The sequence below is a fragment of the Manacus candei genome, unplaced genomic scaffold, assembly GCF_025592945.1.
Source record: "Manacus candei isolate 608988 ecotype Guabito, Panama unplaced genomic scaffold, ASM2559294v1 h1tg000080l, whole genome shotgun sequence".
Taxonomy (NCBI): Eukaryota; Metazoa; Chordata; class Aves; order Passeriformes; family Pipridae; genus Manacus; species Manacus candei.
The window spans coordinates 508,098-529,661 of NW_026138128.1; the positions used below are offsets into that span (position 1 = coordinate 508,098).

The following is a 21,564-nucleotide window of genomic DNA, read 5'->3' on the forward strand; positions in this document are numbered from 1 at the left end:
GGGGTACCAGTGCCCACCTCCAGGTCGGGGGGAGCCCCAGGCGCGGCCCTGCAGGTCTGTGTGTCCAACTGTGCCGGGGCCACACTGCTGCCCTGTCCCACTGTGCCCCCTGTCCCACTGTGCCCCCTGTCCCCTGGTGGGGTCGTGTCGTGGCGAGGGCAATCAGGCCCCCCGTCAGTACCGCGGGTCTTTATTGAATTGCTCAGTTACAGCAAGCTCGGCTCCGGTGGGGAGCAGTGGGGGTCCCGGGGACAGCGGGGGTCCCAGGGCCAGCCCCGGACCCCCCATCCAGATCAACTTCCCCACAGGGCACCACCCACAGGGATCTGGGGCCAGCCCTGTCCTGATGCTCTGACACTCCCCAGCACCCACTGTCCCACGGGATGGTGAAACCATGCCAGTGGGCAGGATGTGCCCAGGCCTTCCGTGTGCAGCTCCGGGGGTCTGGGGTGCCCCGAAGCCCTGTGACCCCAGCTCGTGCTGCAGTGACGACTGGGGAGTGGCCTGTGAGGGTCTCTGGGGCACCACTCCCCGCTCAGACAGCGCTCTCCTGGTAGCTCTCATCCTCCAGGAACGTGCTCAGCCTCCTCCCAGGGCTGGGGGCCACATCCTGCCCTGGTGCCACGGCCTCCCCGGGGTCCCCGTCGCTCTGCTCCTGGGCAAAGTGCACAAAGACCTGCGGGGATGGTGGGATGAGAGACAGTGCCACGGGACCCCCAGCCACAGCCCCACACCTGCGTGCCCCATCACCTGGTCGAGGGTGGTCTGGGACACGGAGTAGTCCTCGATGTGGCAGGGGCCGCGGTGGGCGGCCAGGAGGCTGAAGACGGCGGCCAGGGGGGCGGCGCGGGCGGGCAGGTGGTACCGCAGCAGCCCCCCGTGCCGCTCCCGCAGCACGATGGCGGGGAAGTGCCGCTGCAGCAGGGCCTGCACCGCCGCTGGGCCGGGGCCGCCCGCCCGCACCACCACCGTGTACCCGTCCCCAAACCTGCGGGCAGAGGGGACACCACTGCGGGGACTGGCCACAGCCCCGCCCCAAGGAGCCCCCCGAGCTCCCCACCCCGGTACCTGTTCTTGAGGTGCTGGACACTGCCCAGGCAGCGGAACCGGCCGTTGACCATGATGGCCATCCTGGTGCAGAGCGCCTCGCACTCCTCCATGCTGGGGGGCACGAGTGAGACCCCGGGGCAGAGGGGAGCTCCCCTCTGGGGGATTCCCGGGGGCGCAGGGGTTGCTCCCCACTGTGGGGGCTGCAGACCCTGGGTGGGGGATCACCTGTGGGACGTGAGCACCACGGACCGGCCGTCCCGGATGACGCCCAGGATGCGTTCCCACAGGAACCGCCGGGCTTGCGGGTCCATCCCCGTCGTGGGCTCATCCTGCAACGGCCCCGGCTCAGGGTCAGCCCAGGCAGGACCCCGGTGCTGCTGTGGGACCCCCCGCTGCCCCCCTCACCAGGAAGACGACGGGGGGGCAGCCGAGGAGGGCAATGGCCGTGGAGAGCTTGCGTTTGTTGCCCCCGCTGTACTTGCCCGCGGGCCGGTCCGCGTGCGGCCCCAGCCCCAGCGCGGTGATGCCCCACTGAGCCACCTGCGAGAGACAGAAGGGGTGAGGGGGTGAGGGGGGGGGTCTCCTGGGCTGGGGGGGCCGGGATGAGGGCCCTACCCTGGGGGTCTCCTCCTCTGGGACCCCACGCAGGCGACTGTAGAACTCCAGGTGCTCCCGCCCTGTCAGCAGGTCTGTGATGGCATCGAACTGGGGACAGTAACCCATGTGCTGGTGGACAGACTGGAGGTCGGTGAGCACACTGTGGGACAGGGACAGGTCAGCACACTGGGGATGGGGACAGGGGAGCACAGGATGGGGACAGGTAAGCGTGGGACAGGGACAGATGAGCATGTTGCGGGGGACACTGCAGGGACACTGCAGGAATAGGGACGAGCAGCTGCAGGGATGAGGATGAGGATGAAGGTGAGCACAAGCACACCGCAAGGATGAGGACCAGAAGGAGCACAGGATGGGGATGATGGCACAGGTGCTGTGGGGACACAGAGAGGGGGAGCAGCCGTGGGGCCTCTGCGTTCACCACCTGTGCCCCTTCAGCCAGGCCTCCCCCAGCGTCACCTCCGTGTCCCCCGTCAGCATCTTGAAGGTCGAGGTCTTCCCAGCGCCGTTCACCCCCAGGAGGCCAAAGCACTGTGGGGACAGAGCAGGGTCACCAGCAGCCCCGGCCCTGCCCACAGTGCCATCCATCCGTCCGTCTGTCCCTCACCTCCCCGGGGGGGATGGCCACGCAGAGCCGGTCCACGGCCGGAGCCTTCCTGCGCCGGTACACCTGAGTGGGGAGAGGCAGCGCTGGGTGCTCCCATCCCTCACGGGGGTCGGGGGCTGTGGGGGGTCCAGCCCTACACACCCACCTTGGTCAGGTCCTTCAGCAGCAGGAGGTGGCCCTGGGGGGGGCTGCTGCCCACCCTCGCACGCTCCCTGGCCACGTCCCGGTCCTCGTCCCCCAGCGAGGGCAGCTCCGGAGCCCGTGGCCTGGGGGAACAGTGGCAGGGGCACATCCAGGGCTGCCCATCCGCAGGAGCCCCCCAGGCACCCCCGGCCGGGGCTCACCCCAGCCGCAGGAAGAAGCGGTACTGCAGCAGGAGGGTGAAGAGGAAGAAGATGATGCCCTCGACGGCCATGGCGAACATGTTCTTCCCTGCCAGGTCCCAGGAGAGGGGGGACACGAAGTGCCTGTCCCCTGTGAGCACAAGAGGGGCTGTAGGAGGGGTGGACCCCCGAGCTGGCCAGGCTTTGGGGAGGGGGAGCAGCCCTGACACCCCCTGACTCACCAAACCTCTCGAAGGCATCGGCCATCGCCTGGTTCTTCACCATGTCGATGAGGCCTCTGCCCAGGCAGAAGTGGGGAAAGATGAGGAAAACCTTCTTCAGGACACGGTTGATGTCATTGAGGTTCTACCAGGGCAGCAAAGAGAGGGGTGAGTCAGCTGGCACTGGCCCCATGGGAGTGGGACAGGGGATCCAGGGTATCCCAAGGCTCACCTGGTCCACAAAGAGCTCCAGCACGAAGGTGGCCACGCTGCCATTGATGCCAATGAAGAGGTTGATGCAGGTCAGGGCCACGTAGGCAGTGCTGGGGATGCTGAAGAGGAAGGAGGCTGGGTACATCAGGGGGGTGATGGACCAGCTACAAGGGAGAAAGGCAGGGGCTGGCTGAGATGCACCCCCCCATCCTGGGGGACACGAAACACCCCCCACCCTCCAGCACCACAATCCCCCTCACCCCAGCTGCCCCCAGCCCCACTCAGAGCCCCCCGTGCCCCCCTTGCCCCCGCTGGGCTCTGCTGCCCCATCACCCGTAGAGCAGCAGCAGCAGCACCAGGGAGGGCAGGTTGTCCGAGGACACGTAGGATTTCTGCTGGAAGCAGAGGAAGATGAGGATGACCAGCAGCGCGGGGACCAGGTAGTTGCACTGGGGGGATAGAGAAGCCGGGAAAAGGTCAGGGGTGGGACCTGCTCCCCCAGGAACTGGTCCCTGTCCCCGTCCCCATCCTCACCATGTCCCAGGCGAAGTTGCCCAGCCAGTAGGTGAGGGGCTTCATCCCGCTGACAAACTGCAGGTGCTTGGCCTTGCTGACCCGCTCCTCGATGAGGAAGACGACGAAGCTGGCCGGGACGAAGGACATGGCGAAGATCACGCAGATGGAGACCAGCACGTCCACGGAGGTGGCCATCCTGCCATGGAGGGGAGGGCTCAGCAGGGGCTGGAGGGTCTGCGGGACCCCCATCCCTGGCACTCACAGGGCGGCCTCGGAGAGCTGCTCCTTGGTGAGGTTGAGGGGGTGGTTGGTGGCCGTGATGCCGAAGCGCGTGGGGTCGGTGCCGGGGGGCAGCCGGGCACGCAGCAGCCCGTTGCTGGCCACGTTGAGGAAGGAGACCATGGCATGCCAGCCCTTGTTGTTGAACCAGACCTGCAGCACGGGGGGGCCCGGCAGCTTAGAGCCCCCCACCTGCCCTGGCACTGCCCCTGGCTGTGCCCGTGGCACCCCAATCCCCACCTGCTGTGCCACCCACTCCCCTCCAGCCCCAGCCTTTTGGTCCTGCTTGGGCTGCTCCACCCCCGGAGGGACCCAGGTGCCACATCCCCACTGCCCCCCAGCTCTCGCCCCCGTGGGACTCCCAGCCCTGGGCGCACCTTGATGTTCCTGCGGGCATCCAAACCCTCGATGAAGCGGCTGACGTTGGCCAGGAGCCGATCCGAGGGGCTGCCCTGGGTGTGGAACAGGGTGAGGAGGGGGCTCCCAGCACCAGGGCATGGGAGCCGAGCTGGGGGCCTGAGCCCAGACGTACCGGGGTGATGTTGAGCAGTGCCCGGAGCTCCAGCACCGCCCGATCCACCTCTGCTGCTGACGGCAGGGCCTGGGAGCCGCCGGCACCCAGGGAGAAACCTCCGTACCTGGGGGAGAAACAGGGCTCCAAACCTGCCCGAGAACCCACTGCCAGCTGGGCTCCAGGATCCCGTGGGTCCTTTCCAGCCCAGGAGATTCTACAGTTCCATCATTCTATCAAACCTGCCACCCATCTCCCACTGCCATCCCTGCCCAGACTCAACCCTCCACCCACCCAGGCACCATGGTGAGGGGCACAAGGCAGAGGGCTGAGGCTGGATGGGCGTCAGCTCTGCCCAGCCACCACTCAGGCTCTCCCCAACCCCAACGGGCATCTCCTGCCTCACCCTGGATCAGTTGTGCCAGCCCCCAGCCCCTGCCCAGCTCACCTCTGCTCGTTCACCCACTTCTTGTTCCTCAGCCTGAAAGAAATGGGGTGGGAGGGACAGGGGGGACAGAAACCCCCCGAGGGGATGTGAGGGCAGCGCCTGCTCAGCTGGCCACACTCCCATCACTGTCCCCTTCCCCCGTGCTTTGGTCCACAGTGTCCCTCCCTGCTGCCACGGCAGTGGCACCCTGTGCCAACGCCCTGCCACCTTCCCCAGGTGTCCCTGGGGTGGTCCCTCGGTGTCCCCACGGTGTTCCTGCAGTGTCCCTGGGTGTTCCAGCCCCAGCACTCACTCCTGCCGGATGATCTGGGGGTAGGTCTTCACCAGGTAGTCAGAGATGTTCCTGCCCGTCAGGTTCTGCAGGATGTCCCCTGTGCCCCTCTGCACCTGGGGGATGGACAGACGGGCTGGACGGACACTCGGCCCCGTGGCCTCCCCGGAGCATCGCCTGCCCCTGCAGCTCTGGGGCTGCCCCCGCTGGGCAGGGGTTACCTGGGGCGGAGGGAGCCCCCCGGCCCCCTCGGGACACTCGGGCAGCATCCTGTGTGCCCCCGGGCCACTGCACTGGCACGGCGGGGACGGCTCAGCCTGTGTCCAGTTCCGGCGCCACAGCGCGTCCAGCAGGGACGGGGGGGCTGAGGGGGCCGAGAAGCCATCGGGGTGGGAAGCTGGTGGGCACAGCCCCGTCCTGGGCAGCCGGGGAGAGAAACCTTCTGTTACCAGCCTGGTGTGAGCCAGAGGCATCGGGACCCACCACGGGGATGGTTGGGGGTCCCATGGCATCGCACCGGCCGGCAGGGCTGCTCCGAGGGGGTCGGGCACCGAGGGGGGGTCAAGCCTGGCTGTCCCCTCCAGCCCCCATCCCGCGGACACTCACGTCTGCCCCGCCTCCTTCATGCACTTGGTGCCGAAGCCGGGCTCGGCCAGGAGCGCGTCCAGCAGCCGGGCGGTGTCGGGGTCCCCCGGGGCGTCGTTGCTGGCAGGAGACACAGGAGTGAGCTGGTGGCAGTGGGGATGGGGCCACGGGGGGCAGCAGGCTGGGAACACACCTGAAGAAGGTGAACTGCTGCCCGTACATCCAGGGCTGGAGCTGCAGCGGCGGGTACTTCCCGAAGGGCGGCACGATGAGGCTGAAGAGCAGCGCGATGCAGACGAAGACGGCGGGGAGGACGATCTGCGGGGTCCGGGGGTCAGGGTCGGCTCCACACCCCCTGCCCCATCCCCTCCCCGCGGCCCCATCCCGGTCCTACCTGTGCGAAGAAGCCGCGGGTGCTGCGCCGAGCGTGGAGCATCCTCTTGGTGAAGAGGGCGCGGAGCTGGCGGCAGACGAGCGCCCAGCCCCTCACCCTGCCGCAGGCCCGCCCCGCCGCCCCCCGCAGCAGGTCTGTCTCCCGGGGCTCCTCCGCTGCCAGGGCAGAGACACGTCTGGCAAGGGGCTCGTGCCAGGTGGGGCACGGGGGGACGGGGTGGGTGCTGGCAGAGGCATCCCCCCCTCAGCAGGGATGGCATGCTGCATGCAGGAGCCCCCCAGCACCCCCGGCCCCCGGGTCCTACCTCGCCGGGCTCCTTTGGCTCAATGTAAAGGAGAGCAGAGAGGGGTTACAGCCGTGCCGTGCCGTCCCGGCCGGGGTGAGCACCCACCCGGGGCAGAGCTGGCACCCCAAACCATCACAGCCCCCCAGGTTCCTGTGACTGCCCCCACGCCAGCTCTATCTCCAGGAGAAGGGGGCTGGATATGCCTCCTGGGATTTCATGTCCCATCCCAACCTCTGCTCACATCTGGGTTCCCCCAAACCCACCCTCATCCTGGATCCTGGCTCTGGGGGCACCCCAAAACTGGGAGGTAGAAATGCTGCACGAGGGTCCCTGAGCACCCCCCTGCCCGAAGGGATGCCTGCCTGGATGGATGCCTGCCCAGATGGACATGTGCCACAGCCCCAGCCCCAGGGGTGGAGGTGGGGAACACCCAGCAGCAGCTCAGGGGTCCCAGCTCCCCCCTCCTTACCCAGCTCCCCATCGGCCACATCTGTGTCCCCCACCTCGCCGGGAGCTGCTCCTCTCCTGGTGCCTGACAAAATGGGGATGAGATGCCAGGGTGGGACCCATGTTACAGGCTGTGACACCTCCCTGCACCCACAGGTGCTCCCAGTAGGGACCCTGGCCCTGGGAGGGACACACAGAGTGCTGGGACACCCCCACCCCTCTGTTCCTCGGCCCCCCTTCCAGCCCAGAGCTCAGCTCCAGCCAGGACCGAGGGGTTTTACCTGCAGTGTCAGTGTCCAGCCCCGTGTCCTCAGCCACCTTCAGGAAGATCTGGGGGATGGGGGGCTGGTGTTAAACATGACACCAATTCCCACAGCCCAGTGGGGGAAAGCCCTTGGTAATGGGCAGGGGGTGGGACCCCTGGGAGCCATGGGTAGCCATGGGCAGCCCCTGGCCACAGCCCCACTGGGTACCTCTTCCAGGGTGGTGTCGGAGATGCCGTAGCTGGAGACTCCCAGTTCCCCCAGGTGCGCATCCAGCTCGCGGAACAGCTCCCCGAAGGCCCCGTCCCGGGCCCCGCTGTAGGGCAGGACAAAGAGCACCTCGTGCCCGATGTCCTCCACCAGCCGGGAGCCGGGCACCAGCTTCTGGATCAGTGCAGACAGCTGGGCCACATCTGGGGGAACAGGGAGGGCTGGAAACCTGGGCCAGGAGCCACTGGCTGGTGCAGCTGGCCACAGCAGGCACGTGCCCACCATCCCAGCCTTAGGGTCCCTGGGAGAGCTGGAGGGGATGGGGACCCCATTCTGCCCCACCAGTGCAGGGGGGCCAGGAGCCAGAGGCAGGGCTGTGCATTCCCAGCCCCCCCAGGGGAGCAGCTGGGGGGAGCCACAGGGGCCGGGACCCTCACCCACGGCACTGGCCTCGCTGCCCCGCTCGCTGCCCAGGCCCGTGTCGCTGCTGCGCTCCGAGTCACTGCCATCCTGCAGGAAAGGGCAGCCGGAGCCTGGCACCCCACGCCAGGACCTGGCCCCCCGTGCCCCCCAGTCCCCGGATGGAGGCACTGGTTGACCCTGGCAGAAGCCCCCTCGGGGCTGAGGGACCCACCTTTTTGGTGACACCGGGGACAGCACCGGTGCTACCACCTGCCCCGCTTCGCTCCCGCTTCACCAGGGTGAGGTGGTACCCGGTGCCCAGCCTGGCCTTGAGGAAGAGGGGGGACCCGCAGCAGCAGAGCCGGCCCTGCGAGATGATGGCCGTGCGGTCCCCGAGCAGCTCTGCCTCGTCCATGTAGTGGGTGGACAGGATGATGGTGCGGCCTGGGGGCAGGGAGGAGGCTTGATCCCGGACCCTCCTGCTGGTCCCCCCATGGTGGGTTTTTCCCACCAGCACGTCCCCCCCGCTCCCCCTGGGCTGGAGGGCTCAGAGGGAGAAGCTCACAGCCCAGCGCTGACCTTTGCGGTACTTGAGCAGCAGCTCCCAGATGCTGCGGCGGGAGAAGGGGTCGACGCCGGCCGTGGGCTCGTCCAGGACGACCACCCGGGAGCCGCCCACGAAGGCGATGGCCACCGAGAGCTTCCGCTGCATCCCGCCTGCAGAGGAACAGCGTTGGGGGCACCCGGGGCCGCCGACCCCCGCTCGGGCACCCGCCCTGTCCCCCGCACGCACCCGAGAGGTTCCTGGTCTGCTCCCGGCGCTTGTGGGGCAGCCCCGTGTCCTGGAGCAGCTGCTCCATCTCCTCCTGCACCTGCTGCTCTGAGAGCCCCTTCAGCCGCCCGTAGAACCAGACGTGCTCCTCCACTGTCAGGCTGGGGGGCAGGGTGAGGGGGGCAGGGTGAGGGGGGCAGGGTGAGGGGGGTAGGGTCTGAGGGGGGTAGGGTCTGAGGGGACAGCCCAGCATCACTCCCCCCACACGCCCGCCCCTGCCTACATGTTAAAGAGCACATTGTGCTGGGGACACATCCCCATGGATTTGCGGATGGTGTCGATATCAGAGCGGATGTCCAAGCCCAGGATATAGGCAGTGCCCGAGGTGGGGGGCAGGAGGCCAGTCAGGATGGACCTGGATGGGGGAGTGGTGGGGAAAGGTGGTCATGGAGCACAGGAGCAGCAGGGCTTGAGGCTGTGGTGTCCTGTCCTATACGGTGACCCGGGTGGAGATAGGGCCAAGCTCGGCTCCTGTCCCCAGGCATGGCCACGCAGCCCCCCCATGGCTCACATGGTGGTGGTCTTCCCGGCGCCATTGTGGCCCAGGAAGGACGTGATCTGCCCCTCGTAGAAGTCCAGGCTCAGCCCGTTGACGGCCGCGCGGCCACTGCTGCCATAAACCTTCACCAGGTTGCGGATGGAGACGCCGGGCTGGAGCTGGGCAGGCGGCTCCTCCACCAGCACTGGAAGCCACCAGGAGTCACATCCCAGGCAGGACCCCTCGCTGGGGGCAGGACCCCTTGCCACAGGGTGCAGGACCTTCCACTGGAGGGCAAGGCCCAGGCTGGAGGGCTCCAGCCCTGCTCCGTGGCTGCTGCCCTCGGCCACAGGGCTCTGGGGTGGGCAGGGACTCACCTTGGGGTGCAGCGAGGGGGCTGGTGGGGCACAGGGGGTGCCCAGCTGAGGACAACTCTCCAAACCAGTAGCTCTTCAGGAAGGGGAAATTCCAGGGCTTGGGGATCCCATACTGACCTGCAGCAGAGGGGGCTGAGCGGGGCCAGGGCTGGGGGGCTGCCAGTGGCCGAGGGGGCTGTGCTCACCTGGGAAGACGCCCTCGATGTACCAGGTGGCCAGGCCATACAGGCCGGCGTCCAGCAGCAGCAGCCCCATGGCCACCGCGAAGTTGTAGGGGTCTCCTGGCACAGGGCTGGCACCCAGGTTGTGCCACTGGATACCCACTCCCTGCTCTTCATAGAGGGAGAAGTAATCGCAGCCGAAGCCAAAGGCCACGGGGGACAGCAGGCTCTGGGGGCGGCGAGAACAGCGGTGTGGGCAAAGCCCAGCCCAGGGGGTGCAGCCCAAAGGCCCCACGCGGGGCACTGGGGAGGGGCAGCCCCGTCGCTCACCACGAGCACGCGCAGAGGGAAGGTGATGTAGTCGCGCCAGGCCACGCACAGCACGTAGGGCAGGTACAGGGAGAAGTAGATGATGCCGCCGCACGCCGAGGCCAGGTTGGCGCGGGGGAAGAAGGTGCTGATGAAGAAGCACTGGCTGATGGTGGCCACCGAGAAGGTGCCGAGGAAGAGGAAGATGACGGCCGGGTCGCTGTAGGGCAGGATGTTTCCCAGCTGTGGATGGAGGCAGGTTGGATCCTGCGGAGCCCCCCGTGCTGGCTCCCAGTCCCAGTGCTCCCCGTGTCAGCCACACTGTCCCCTGAGACCTGCAACCTGCCTTGAGGATGAGGACGAGGAGGGCAGAACTGAGGAGGAAGGGGATGAAGCTGCTGAGGAACCAGCTGAGCCAGAGGATCCCGCTGCTTAGCCCCATGGTCTTCATGGTCTCCTTGAGACGTGTCTCCTTTTCGTGCACTACCCCCTTGATGATCATGGCCACTGAGTAGATCCAGGCCAGCGTCATGAAGAGGGGCAGCGAGCGGTTCAGGACCCGCAGGAACCTGGGGAGATGCCACCAGCCCTTCCATGCCCTGCTCAACACCCCTTGGCCACCGCAGGGCCAGGGACAGCGGGACACGCCCAGCCCTGTGCCACCTCCCCGGGGCAGTGATGCTGTAGGATGCTCAGACACGTCCCCTGCAGCACTGGGGGATCACTCGAGGGTCCCAGGGGGCCGGGGCCGTCCCTCACCCACTCACACATCATCCACGTAGCAGGGATAGGGCATTTGCTGGACATAGACCCCTGTCCGTGGGGCAGCCCCCGTCTGCACCCGCACCACTGCCTGCTCCACCAGGTCCTGCACGTAGACAAAGCCCCCCCAGACGTAGCGCAGGTCGCTGAAGGGGTCAGCTGCGGGGCCTGGGTCCCAAAACCTGGGGGCAGAGCACAGTGCTGGGAGCAGGGATCCCCCACCACGGGCACAGGCTGCTCGGGAGGCCATGGAGACCAGCGGGGCGGGTGTCCCCCAACCTGTCCTTGATCTTGTTGGTCCTCGTGACATCGTCGATGTCCATGCGGATCTTGTAGTGGACATGGGGGGGCAGCGCAGGGGTCGTGGCGTTGATGGGAGGCTGGAAGACCACGGCTGCCCAAAACTGCTGCTCCTCCAGCAGCTCCAGGGCCCGGGCGACCAGCTGCTCCTCGGTGGCCACCGCCTCGATCTTGTCCAGGCAGATGCACTACGGGAGGGCAGGCAGGGCTCAGCAGGCACAGAGGGACAGGCAGGGCAGGCAGGGCTCAGCAGGCACAGAGGGACAGGCAGGGCAGGCAGGGCTCAGCCGATGCAGGGGCCCAGCCTGCCCACAATGGAAGGACACTCACCTCCATGAACTGCGACAGGGTGCTCAGGACCGTGTCCACATCAGCGTACACCTGGTGCCAGGTGAGCCCTGGCCCGGCTGCCGGCCCCGCCAGGAACGTGGCCAATTCTGGCAGCTTCCAGGAGGTGCCATTGAGGAACCCATCCAGGAGCCGGGCTGTGCCCGGGGCCAGCAGCAGCTCCTGCAAAGCACCAGGGTAGCAGGGGCCATGCAGCCCACCCTGCTCCAGTCGCATCCCACCCCACTCCTGTCCAGAAGCCCCAGCTGCCCCCACCACACCCCATCCTGCACCCCATGGCAGCCTGGTCCCCGATGGGGGGGTCTGGGGTCACACACCTGGAGCACCTGCATCTCCAGGCTGCTGTTGAGGATGGTGTAGATCCGGGGTCCCAGCTCCTGCCAGGCACCCCCCACCTCCCCCAGCACTGCCAGCTCCCGGAAGGTCCGATTCACCTGGGTGAGAGGGATGAGGCAGGTCCTGGTTGAGACCCCCTCAATTCCTCCCCCAGACCCCTCACAGCCCCCACTCACCTCGGCCATGACGCTGTCGGGGCCGGGCCCGGGTGGCGTGTACAGGATCTTGCCCACGAAGAGGGGCTTGATGCCCCTCCAGAAGATCTGTGAGAAGGGGTTGGACTCTAGGCTGAGGAGCAGCTCCCGGCAGAAGGGACCTGAGGGAGGGAGAGCTGAGCCCTCGCCACCAGCCCCCATCCCTGTCCCTGCTGCCCCCCCTGCAGCCCCCGCTCACTGCTGCTGCCCGAGGCCGCCGATCTCCGCTCCGAGCTGTTGCGGTCCAGGAAGGCTTTGACGTCGTGGTCCTCGTACCAGTTGAGGGAGGGGATCCTGAGCCCCCCACCCTCGGGGTGACCGCAGGCGATGCGTGACAGGGCTGGGAATGCGCCCGCTCCGGGGGTGCTGCTGTTGGGGGCCCTCAATTCCTCAAGCTCCCGCCGCAGCTCAGCCAGGCTGGTCATGGAGGAGATCTGGGAGAGTGGGATGGGGAGTGGAGTGGGGTGGCAGGGACGGGGCACCCAGGGTCAGTGTGGGGCTGCGTAGGGGGCAGGGGAAGCGGGGGTACCTCCTCCATCAGGGATGCTGCATCCCGCAGGAAGGTGCCCAAGGCTTCCACGGTGCCAGCAATTCCACCCACGTCTGAGCTCAGCTGTTCCTACAAGGGGACATGGGAAGGGAGTCACAGCCACTCTGGACGGGCCAGGAGTCTCTGCCCTGTCACCTTCCAGCACCCAGCACCCGGCCAGGCTGGGAGCTCACCGCCACGAGCCGTGGGAAGTCCAACTGGGAGAGGAAGGAGCCCTCCATGGCACGGAGTTGGGGGCCAGGTAGGACACAGAGCCCTCGCTGCAGGCGCTGGGTGGAAGCGGCGTCGCCCCCCGCCAGGAATCCCCCCAGCTCCGAGGCATTGCAGACCAGGGCCTTCAGTGGGAGGCGAATGCCCGCCAGGGAGAACTGGAGGGAGAGGGCAGTCATGATGCAGTCACTGGCACCGTGGGTACTGGGAGAGGGCACCGCGCTGACACTCACAATGCGGGGGCTGAGCCGAGCCCCCATCAGCTCATCCACCAGCACCGGGGCCAGAGACGTGTTGGTCCGCAGGAACCGTGAGAAGGTCTCGTCCTCTCTCAGGTATTCCCTCACTGGCAGGGCTGGAGGGGCAGGGGTCAGCCAAGGGTCTCACTTCCCCGGCACCCCCCACTCCCGGTGCTCACCCTCCTGCTGGTTCCCGCTCTCCCGGAGCCGGCGCAGGGCAGGCAGGAGCCGGGCAAAGCTGTGCAGGAGCCGCTGCCCGTCAGAGCGGAGCAGGACCTGCCGGGCTTCGGACAGGAGGCGGGAGAGGCTGTGGGACACGGGGAGGGCAGTGAGACTCCGGCCCAGCCCTGCTCTGCCCCCCAACCCCCCAGCCCCTCCTCTCACATGGAGCCGTCGAAGTTGCCCACCACGCCGGGGGCCTCTCCCGCCGTGGGGTGTCGGAAGCAGGGGTTGTTCATGTTGCAGATGATGCCCTGGAGCCAGGACAGGGTCCCTGCTGAAGGCAGTGCCTTGTTGGGGAAGTGGCCTGCGGGAGAGGGAGGCAGGTCCAGGGGCAGCATGGGATCCCCGGGATCCCACATACCAGCAAGTCCCCATGGTCTGATCACCTCCTGTGTTTGTCTCCCCTGGTGCCACTCCACAGGGCTCCCATACAGGGCACACAGGGGGGTCCCAGGAGGCACAGGGGGTCATTACCAGCCAGAGGGTGGTCTGGCAGGGGACACTCACACTCATGCTGCTTGAAGGGTGGGTGAGATCGTCGCACCGAGATCAGGATGAGGAAGAGGAAGAGGGGCCACAGGATCTCGATGGCCAGCTGGATCTGGGGGAGACCCACAGTTGGGGGGGATCTCTGTTCCCATCATTGCCCAGAGCTCTGCCTGCCCCTGTGCCAGGAGCCAGCGGCTCAGGGTGCCCCACACCCCAGTCACCCACTCACCCGCTGCCGCCGGCGGTAGGTGAAGTTCTTCCAGAGCAGCAGCCCCAGCTGGGTGCCCCAGCTGGCCATGGTGGGGGGCACGGGCCCTGCTCGGCTCCGGCTGCGGGGGAGAGCAGGGGGTTCAGCCCCAAGCTGGGGGCAACTGTGGGGCCCTCACTTCCCTCTGGGTCAGGGCTTATCACACCCCGGGCAAAGTGCTGGGCACAGGGCTGAGCCCCGGGGCTGGCAGGAGCTGGACGGCATTCCTGCAGAAAAGCTCCTTTCCGGAGCTAATGCCTCAAATTCCATTCTTTCCTGAACCAAAAGCAGTGGAATTGGGCACGAGCTCTGCCCAGGAGCCACGAGCGGGATTCGCAGCCCAGCACGGGGTGTGGCTCCAAGCCCTGGCGACCTGGGCAGCCCGGGGGAGGCAGGGACCTGCCCGTGCCCCAGTTTTCCCATGGGAGGGGTGTGGGTGGGTGTTTCTGTGAGACCCTCAGCACCACAGGAGGGAAATTGCGTTGGTGCAGTGGGCTCGAGGCGCGAGCTTCCACACCCGGGTCCAGCGGGTACCTCTCGAGCTGTGCTGGGACCCCAGAGCTTCAGTTCTGACCCTTCCCAGCACCAGCCCGGTTTCTGTCAGCTCCTAGGAATTCACTCACCCCTGGAGAAGGGCCAGCAGCCCCCGGGCAGGACAGCAAAGCGCTGCCAAGGCGGCTCCGTGCCCAGCCCGTTGGCGGCGGCGGCACGACCCAACCCGCAGAGTTCCGCCCGGTGCACCCACCCACGCCCCAGGAGAACCGAGCTCCGGGGCGGCTCCCCGGTCACCGCGAGGCCGGGACACTCCGGCCCCCCCCTTGCTGCTCGTTTTCCCTCGGAGCCGGCGAAGCCCTGCACTCACCCGCCGCCCCGCGCCCGCAGCCGCCCGCCCGCCCCCGGGGCTAAGCCGGGTCCCGGGCACAGCCGGGATAAGCGGGCACCGGGCAGCGGGATTAGGATCCCGGCTGGGAAATCCGCCTAATCGGCCTGAGTGAGGGTCGGGGCCAGGATTCCTCCGGGGGTACACCAGGGCAGATGGGGTGACACGAGGGAACAGGGACGGCTGCCGGAGTGAGGGTGTCTGGGGGTCCCCATCCGCTGGAACCGGAGGTGCTGCGGCACTTTTCGGGACAAAACAGCCACAGAACCCCGGGATCCTCCCAGGGGGTTTCGCGCGGGAATCTGCTCACTCATCCCACGCGGACCAACACGCCGCATCGCTGCAACTGAGAGGACCGGCGGACCCCCCGCCCGCGGCCGCCCGCGGCCCGGCATCCCCCGGCCCCGGCGCCCCTCGGCCCGGCATCCCCCGGCCCCGGCACCCCTCGACCCGCTTCCGCCGCACGGAGCCCCGCTCTGGAAGGGTTGCAGAGTCACCGGGAGGCGGACGGGCCAGGGGAACGCGGGGGCAGCCCGGAGGACACACGGACAGCCCCGGATGGGTCATGGGAACAGCTCGAGGGGACGAGGAGGAACAGCCCACGGGGGAGATGGGGACAGCTCGGGGGTACGATGGGGGCACGGGGACAGCCCCAGGGGGGCGGGGAGGTGCGGACAGTCCCGGGAGAACACTGCACGGCCGAGAGCAGCAGCCGGGACACAGCCCCTCCTTTCCCCCCCGCAGCCCCCGGCCCGGGACCCCCGTTACCTGCGGCCCCTTTAAGAGACCCCGCGGCTCCGCCGGGCGCGCGCAGGCCCCGCCCCTCCCGGCGCTACAAAGTATCCGCGGGCGTGACGTCACGGGAAGGCTCTTAAAGGGGCCGCTCAGGCGGGGGGGGCTCGGGGAGGTGCGAGGAGCGGGAGCCCCGCCCGGACCCTCTGCCCCGCCCCGCCCCGCCCCGCCCCGCCCCGCCCCGCCCCGCCCCGCCCCGCCCCGCCCCGCGGCTCTCCGAAACGCAGCATTTCCCCCCAGAAAGGTGGGTCCCTGCCCGGACAGGCACGGCACGTCCGGTCCCGTCGGCACCGGTAATCCCACATCTATCAACCCCACATCCGTTTAACCCGGCATCCCGTTCCCGGCTCCCGCTCGGCCCACCGGGACACGCAGCCTCCCGCCCCACCATCCCGGGACTCCGGGGGTCTCACCCAGGTCTGCAGCAGTTCCCACTCCCCAGGCAGGCGGGGACCCGTCTGAGCCCTGACAAGGCGCCTACACCAGAGACCAGCTCCTGCTTATGTTGAAAGGGTTTGTTTTTAAAAATAAAACGTTTCAGTCTGAGAGCATCTCCATTAAAAACCGCACGGGAGGGGAAAGTCAAGGGGCAGCGGCTGCACTCGGGCATTGCCGTCAGAGCCAGCTTTGGCTCCAGCCTGGGCGATTGGATTGCTGCGGAGGTGCAGCAGTGCCGGGTGTGCCAGCTCCCAGCCCTGCCCTGCAGCCAACACCATCATCTCAGAATCTTGGTCCCAACGACTTCTGCAAAAATGGCATTTCCAGCATCTAGAGATTACATGAGAGTGCAAACACGTGTGCACACATTCACTGACTCACACACTCACAGTCCCAAGGCCCCACAGTGCCCTGGGCTCCCCCCACACCACGTCCCACCGACCCCAGCCCCTCTCCTCCATGGGGCTGAGCCAGGTCCTGCCAGCACAGCAATGAGCAGCAGCACTGGGTGCAGCACAGACAGCTGCCCCCCACTCCTTGCTGAGGGATCCGGGGGTGTTGCAGGGGCACATGGTGGGCGCTGGGTGTGTGAGAGGTGACACTGTCCACTCCCCGGTGCTGGAGCATCCACCGCCTTCCCGCTGCCCTGGGACCTGGGGGCTCCCATGGGAACTGGCCAGGCTCCTCTCTAGAAACAGGGTCTTTATTTCCTTGCTCGGAAAAATAGATTAATTTCCAAAGTTAAAAAAGAGTTTAAAAAGAAGGAATGACGGAAGTGAAGGCTGGAATGTGGCTGGCAGTGTGGCTGTACACGAGATGGTGCGGACGGGGCTGGTGCCGTCCCGCTCAGTAGCTCTCCTCCTCCTCACAGTAGTAGTGGTACCCAGGGGGGTCCCCGCCCAGGTCACCGGCAGCGTTGGCCACCTCGCCCTGGCTGCCCTGTGGGCAGTACTTGGGGTCATAGATCTGGCGGCCGAGGCCAAAGACCTGCCCGCTCTGGTTGGCGCCCTGGTTGGAGCCCATCTGCAGTGACATGGAGGAGTTGTCGCACTTCTCTGTCCCCATCTTGGCATCGTAGATGTGTCTCCTGGTGCCGGGAGCTGTCATGCCCACCTGGGAGGGAGAACAGGATGGAGCAGGGCTCAGCTGTGGTCCCCCCACACCCTCCCAGCCCAGCACAGGCGCTCACCTGGCTGGCACACTTGTTGGTGCCCATCTGCAGGCTGATGGTGGAGTGGTCCATGGGTGGCAGGATCTGGTTCTTGGGGTCGTAGAGGTGCCTCCGGGTGCCGTAGGCCGTCATGCCGGACTGGCTGGCGCACTTGTTCGTGCCCATCTGACAAAGGGTTTGGTGAGGAGCATGTGCTGCCCCACACATGCCCCTTCTCCCCTCTCCCCATCGCCCCCAGCCCAGGGGGCACAGCCAGAATTCCCCAACCCACCCCAGACTCACGGCCACTGAGTGCCGGACATGGAGCCACGATGGTCCCAGACCCCAAGAACACCTGAGGCACCTCGAGCCTCGGGTTCTTCCAGCTGTGCTTGGAGCCATGACAGTGCTGAGGATCTGCCAGAACTGGGCACCCCTCTCCCAGTCCCCCACCCCTGGGACTCCACAGGACAACCCACCTGCAGCCCAATCACACACTGCCCAGCCTTCATCTTGGCCTCGTCAAAATTCCTCTGCTGCTTCTCTGAGTACTTCACACCGATGTCCACTCCGCTCTGCAGCCCCTTCGTCTTGGCCTGCCAGGAGTGGTGGTGAGGAGGGATGGGGGTCCCAGTCCCCCCCATCCTCTTCCTGGACAGGGGGAGCCACAGGGTCCCACGGGCACCACCCCAGGCTGGGGGTCCCCGCAGGACAGTGCCCCTTCCCAAGCTGCTCGTCCCCCTGTGCTCACCATTCCTGCCAGCGCCAGCAGTGACACCTGCACCTGGGTCAGGTTCCCGCTCTCAAAAAGGTCGTTGGCTTCGAAGAGGTCCACGGGGTTCATGCCGTAGCTGGCCATGGCCTTGATGAAGTTGGAGAGGTTCTCGAGCTGCAGGGAGGGGGGGAGGGATGAGCCCCGGTGGGTGACCGCAGAGGGACAGTGGGTGGGTGGCAGCAGGGCTGCACTTACCTGGTGCCAGTTCTGAGCTGAGCGGTTGATCTTCCTCACCGAGTTGGGCTGCAGCTTGTTCATGAGCCTGGAGGGAGGCAGGGGGATGTGGGGCTGTAGGGCATGGGCCCCTTTCAGGAGGATCCAGCCCAGGCCTCCCCCATGTGATGCAACTCCTTGCCCAGGTCCCTGTTGGTCCTCAGGGCTCTCCACAGACAGAGACCCTTTGGGGTGACCCAGCAGGTCCCACTGGTGTGGATCCAGCCCACCCTTTCCACCCCAAAGGCTGGCGGGGGTCCCCTGGAGGGCTGGTGTTCCCCGTCCCCACCCAGTCCAGGACTCACTCGCAGAGGATCACCCCGTCCTTCAGCCCCTTCTGGAAATCGGGCCCGATCTGCTGCCCCGTGACGCTCTCGATCCACGTCCGCAGCTCAACCTCCTTCTGTGGGTCATACTTCTGGGCAAGCTGGAGGGGGTGGGTGAGGGCAGCTCAGGCACAGCCCTGTCTGCACCCCAAACCCCTCATGGGAACAGTTCCCCCCTTCCCAGGATGGGACTGGGGACAGGAGGATGATGCTGCCATCAGACACAGCAGCTTCTGAACCATTCCAAAAGGATGAGGAGGAACTGCCTGTGGGGGCCAGGGGGAAGTGCCCCCTCCATGGGTCTGTCCCTCCCTGTGCCCTGGAGCCTGCGGGAGCCCAGCTCCAATCCCCAGGGGTCTGGTCACGAGATGCTCTCCCTTCCGGCAAAGCCCAACAGCCGCCGCAGATTCCTGGTCACCGCGGCTATGCCAGGAATGTGGACGCCTCCTCCCAAATGGAGACCAGCTGCCAGGGCCGGCAGCATCCCCGCCATCGGCATCTTGCCTCGGCCCTGGCCCATGAGGCAAGAGAAAGGCATCCTGTCCTGAGGTGGAAAGAGCCTGGAAGCCCCGAGTGCTGTCCTGCCCCAGCCCCGTCCCTCCGATGCTCAGCCAGCACCCAGAGGTGGCCTCAGGGCCTCAGGACCTCTCGCCCATCCAGTCCTCTCCTGCTCCCGTTATGTGGGGGGCCATGAGTCCCCTCCTCCTGGACAAAGGGAGACACTGGAATGGACACAGTCCAGCCCTGCTGTGTGGTGGGGAGATGCTCCGGCCTCAAAGAGGAACTTGACTGATGCAGGACCTTGGGTCACACACGTGTGTCCCGGCCAGGGGGATTCCACAGTCCCACCAGATGATTTTCTGGAGCATGGGCAGCTGTAGACAGTTCTTCCCTCCCCGTGGCCAATGTGAGGGTTTCCCAGGGCACAGGAGCAGGCAGAGGGGACCAGCCCCAGAGAGATCCCACCGCAGCCCACTTTGCAAGGGATTGCACAGACTGGGAGCACGGCGCTGGTTTAACTGGTTCCCAGTTGGTGATGTCACCTCCAGCAGACACACTGGGGCAGTCAGACTGGCTCATGTCTTGCTGAATCAACCCAAAGCACCAAGAGCACATGGTGGGGAGGCTCCGGCGCGTGTCATCCGTTCAGTGCCAGGGCAGCCCAGCCCCAGGCAGGCCGGGGCCCGTCCGCTCCTTATGAAACGTAAATCCCCTGCAAGGATGGGTAAGGAGCCACAGCCACCACATCCCTGCAGCCACACGCCCACCACCACTTGGCCCTCCTTCTGCCTGCCCTGGCCCCATCCAGGCAGCTCCTGTGTCCCCGGGCAGCACAGGCCACCAGCCCTGGGGTGACCACAGCTCAATCTCTGCTCGTCCGGGTTGGGCACAGCCCAGCACCTCGGCCACTGCTGGTGCCACCTACAGCCTGGGGCAGCTGTGTCCCCCCGGCCCAGCAGGACCCCTGTGAGCTGTCGAGGAGGCAGGAGGGTGCTGGCAGCTGCCTGCACCCCGCGGCACACAGCTCCCTCCTCGGGGTGCAAACAGACCGCCCAGAGGCTCCCGTTCCCCTTTTCCCTTCCGGCCCCGGGCAGGGTCACCGGGGTCACAGCCCCATTCCCAGCCAAGGCCGTGGAGCATCCGCGGGGGATGCACAACTGTGGGGAAGCAGAAAGTGAAGCTCCGTGGAGCTGGCCCCGAGCCGCGGGGTTTGCCGGGAGCAATAGCGGCCACTGCACGGGAGAGGCAGCCGGTGCCCGGGACCTCTCCCAGCCCCGGTCCCCCCAAGACACTTCCCTGGGACCCTGCCGGCAGGCTCAGGGCACCGCGAGACCGGGAGCCCAGCTCTGGCATCCCCACCCCTCAGAGACCCCGGTACATCGGGACCCTCAGTTCCGCATTCTCTCGGGAACCCCCGGCTCTCCATCCTCCCGGGAACCCTCAACTTCTCCACTCTCCGTCCCCGGTGGCACCGGGCCCCCTCCAGCTCCGCATTCCAGGGGCGCACCAGGACCCTCTGGTTCTCCAGAACCCCGGGATGAAACCGGGACCTCCAGCGGCACCGGGATGCCCGGCTCTCCCAGACCTCCAGGAGCACCGGCAGCCGCAGCGCCTGCAGGCCCCGGTAATCCCCAGCCCCCGACTTGCCCCCATCCGGTGGTCCCGGTCCCCCCGGTTCCCGCCGCGGCTCACCCGGTTCTTGACCTCGGCGGAGAGGCCGTAGGACGGGCCCTTGTTGAACTGGGAGCTGCTCATGGCGGGGCGCGGAGCCGGTACCGGAGCGGGGCACGGGCAGCGGAGCCGGTACCGGAGCGGGGCCGGGCGGGGCGGGGGCGGGGCCGGGCCCGGCCCCCCCGCGCTGATTGGACGGGGCCGAAATGCCCAAATAAGGGCAGGAGCGGCCGGATCGTGGTGTGGCTCCGAACCCCAACACCGGGACCCGGGGGGACCCCGGGAGAACCGGGGGGCGCCGGGGGGCACCGGGAGACACCGGGAGCCCGGGGGAGGCCGAGACCGGGGCTGGAGCCGTCCCGGGCACACGGGTCCACCCACGCACCCACCCACGGGCACACCCACGCACCCACGGGCACACCCACGCACCCACGGGCACACGCGTGTGCATCGCCTTACACACTCGCGTGCACGGGTGTGCGCGCCCCGACCCCCGGGCACGCGTTATGCACACACACACACACACGCACCCCCGACCCACGGGCGCTCCCCTGCACAGGCACACTCGGACACTCACGCACACACTCGCGCGCGCACCTCTCTGCCCGCACCCACGGGCACGCGCACACGCGGGGCACACGAACGCGCTCCTCCGCCCCCGCACCCCCCGCGCCTCCACCCACCCACCCGCGCCGCAGTCCCGCTCCCCTCGCCCCGACCCCCACCCGTGCCCGTGTCCCCCCCGGGGTCGGCAGATGGCCCACGCGAGACGGACCGGCCCGGACCGCGGGGGGTTCCCGGGGAAAAGCGGAGTGTCTTTCCTGTCCCGCGGGGCCAGCAGCCGGTCAGGGCAGCCCATGGGCAGCGGCCGGGGGTCCCCACGCAGCACTCGGAGGGGGCCCGTCCCATCCTGTCCCTCTCCAGGGGTTTATTGGCCGCCTCTCCTGTTTTCCCGTTGTGGGGTCCCATTGCCCCGCGGGTGGGGAAGTCACGGGGGCGAGGGGCAGGGCAGTGACTCCGGGGGGCCGGTCCCGGCACCGCCACCGAGCCCACAAAGGGGCAGAGCCGGGAGCGTCCCACGGGTGGGAGCCCAGAGCCCCCCATCCCATTCACCCCCACACCC

The 21,564-nt window shown here is 67.5% G+C and overlaps 2 protein-coding genes across 2 annotated transcripts; both read right to left on the reverse strand.

Annotated features, from left to right (window-relative positions):
- Window positions 1–174: 174 nt before the first annotated feature.
- Window positions 175–15,394, reverse strand: ABCA7 (ATP binding cassette subfamily A member 7). The gene is made up of 51 exons (XM_051810905.1): window positions 15,344–15,394; window positions 13,678–13,777; window positions 13,467–13,560; window positions 13,122–13,263; window positions 12,917–13,044; window positions 12,732–12,853; window positions 12,462–12,656; window positions 12,268–12,357; window positions 11,938–12,172; window positions 11,721–11,860; window positions 11,526–11,642; window positions 11,191–11,370; window positions 10,840–11,048; window positions 10,566–10,742; window positions 10,145–10,367; window positions 9,820–10,041; window positions 9,514–9,718; window positions 9,329–9,445; window positions 8,985–9,156; window positions 8,697–8,828; window positions 8,435–8,574; window positions 8,221–8,358; window positions 7,874–8,085; window positions 7,677–7,749; window positions 7,240–7,442; window positions 7,048–7,096; window positions 6,789–6,851; window positions 6,338–6,355; window positions 6,034–6,188; window positions 5,833–5,957; window positions 5,661–5,759; window positions 5,276–5,471; window positions 5,076–5,170; window positions 4,784–4,816; window positions 4,357–4,462; window positions 4,202–4,276; window positions 3,808–3,977; window positions 3,564–3,741; window positions 3,363–3,478; window positions 3,049–3,193; window positions 2,838–2,961; window positions 2,617–2,746; window positions 2,418–2,538; window positions 2,273–2,335; window positions 2,090–2,196; window positions 1,666–1,807; window positions 1,456–1,590; window positions 1,276–1,379; window positions 1,069–1,161; window positions 751–988; window positions 175–676 (listed from the first exon to the last, which is right to left on the reverse strand). Exons 2-51 carry the CDS (start codon window positions 13,744–13,746, stop codon window positions 536–538), a joined length of 6,756 nt encoding a protein of 2,251 aa, XP_051666865.1. The 5' UTR covers window positions 13,747–13,777; window positions 15,344–15,394; the 3' UTR covers window positions 175–535.
- A 1,098-nt stretch (window positions 15,395–16,492) lies between these two features.
- Window positions 16,493–21,225, reverse strand: CNN2 (calponin 2). The gene is made up of 7 exons (XM_051810990.1): window positions 20,463–21,225; window positions 18,249–18,370; window positions 17,926–17,992; window positions 17,707–17,844; window positions 17,435–17,551; window positions 16,995–17,141; window positions 16,493–16,918 (listed from the first exon to the last, which is right to left on the reverse strand). The coding sequence occupies exons 1-7, from the start codon at window positions 20,523–20,525 to the stop codon at window positions 16,652–16,654; spliced, it is 921 nt and encodes a 306-aa protein (XP_051666950.1). The 5' UTR covers window positions 20,526–21,225; the 3' UTR covers window positions 16,493–16,651.
- Between the last annotated feature and the right edge of the window lie 339 nt (window positions 21,226–21,564).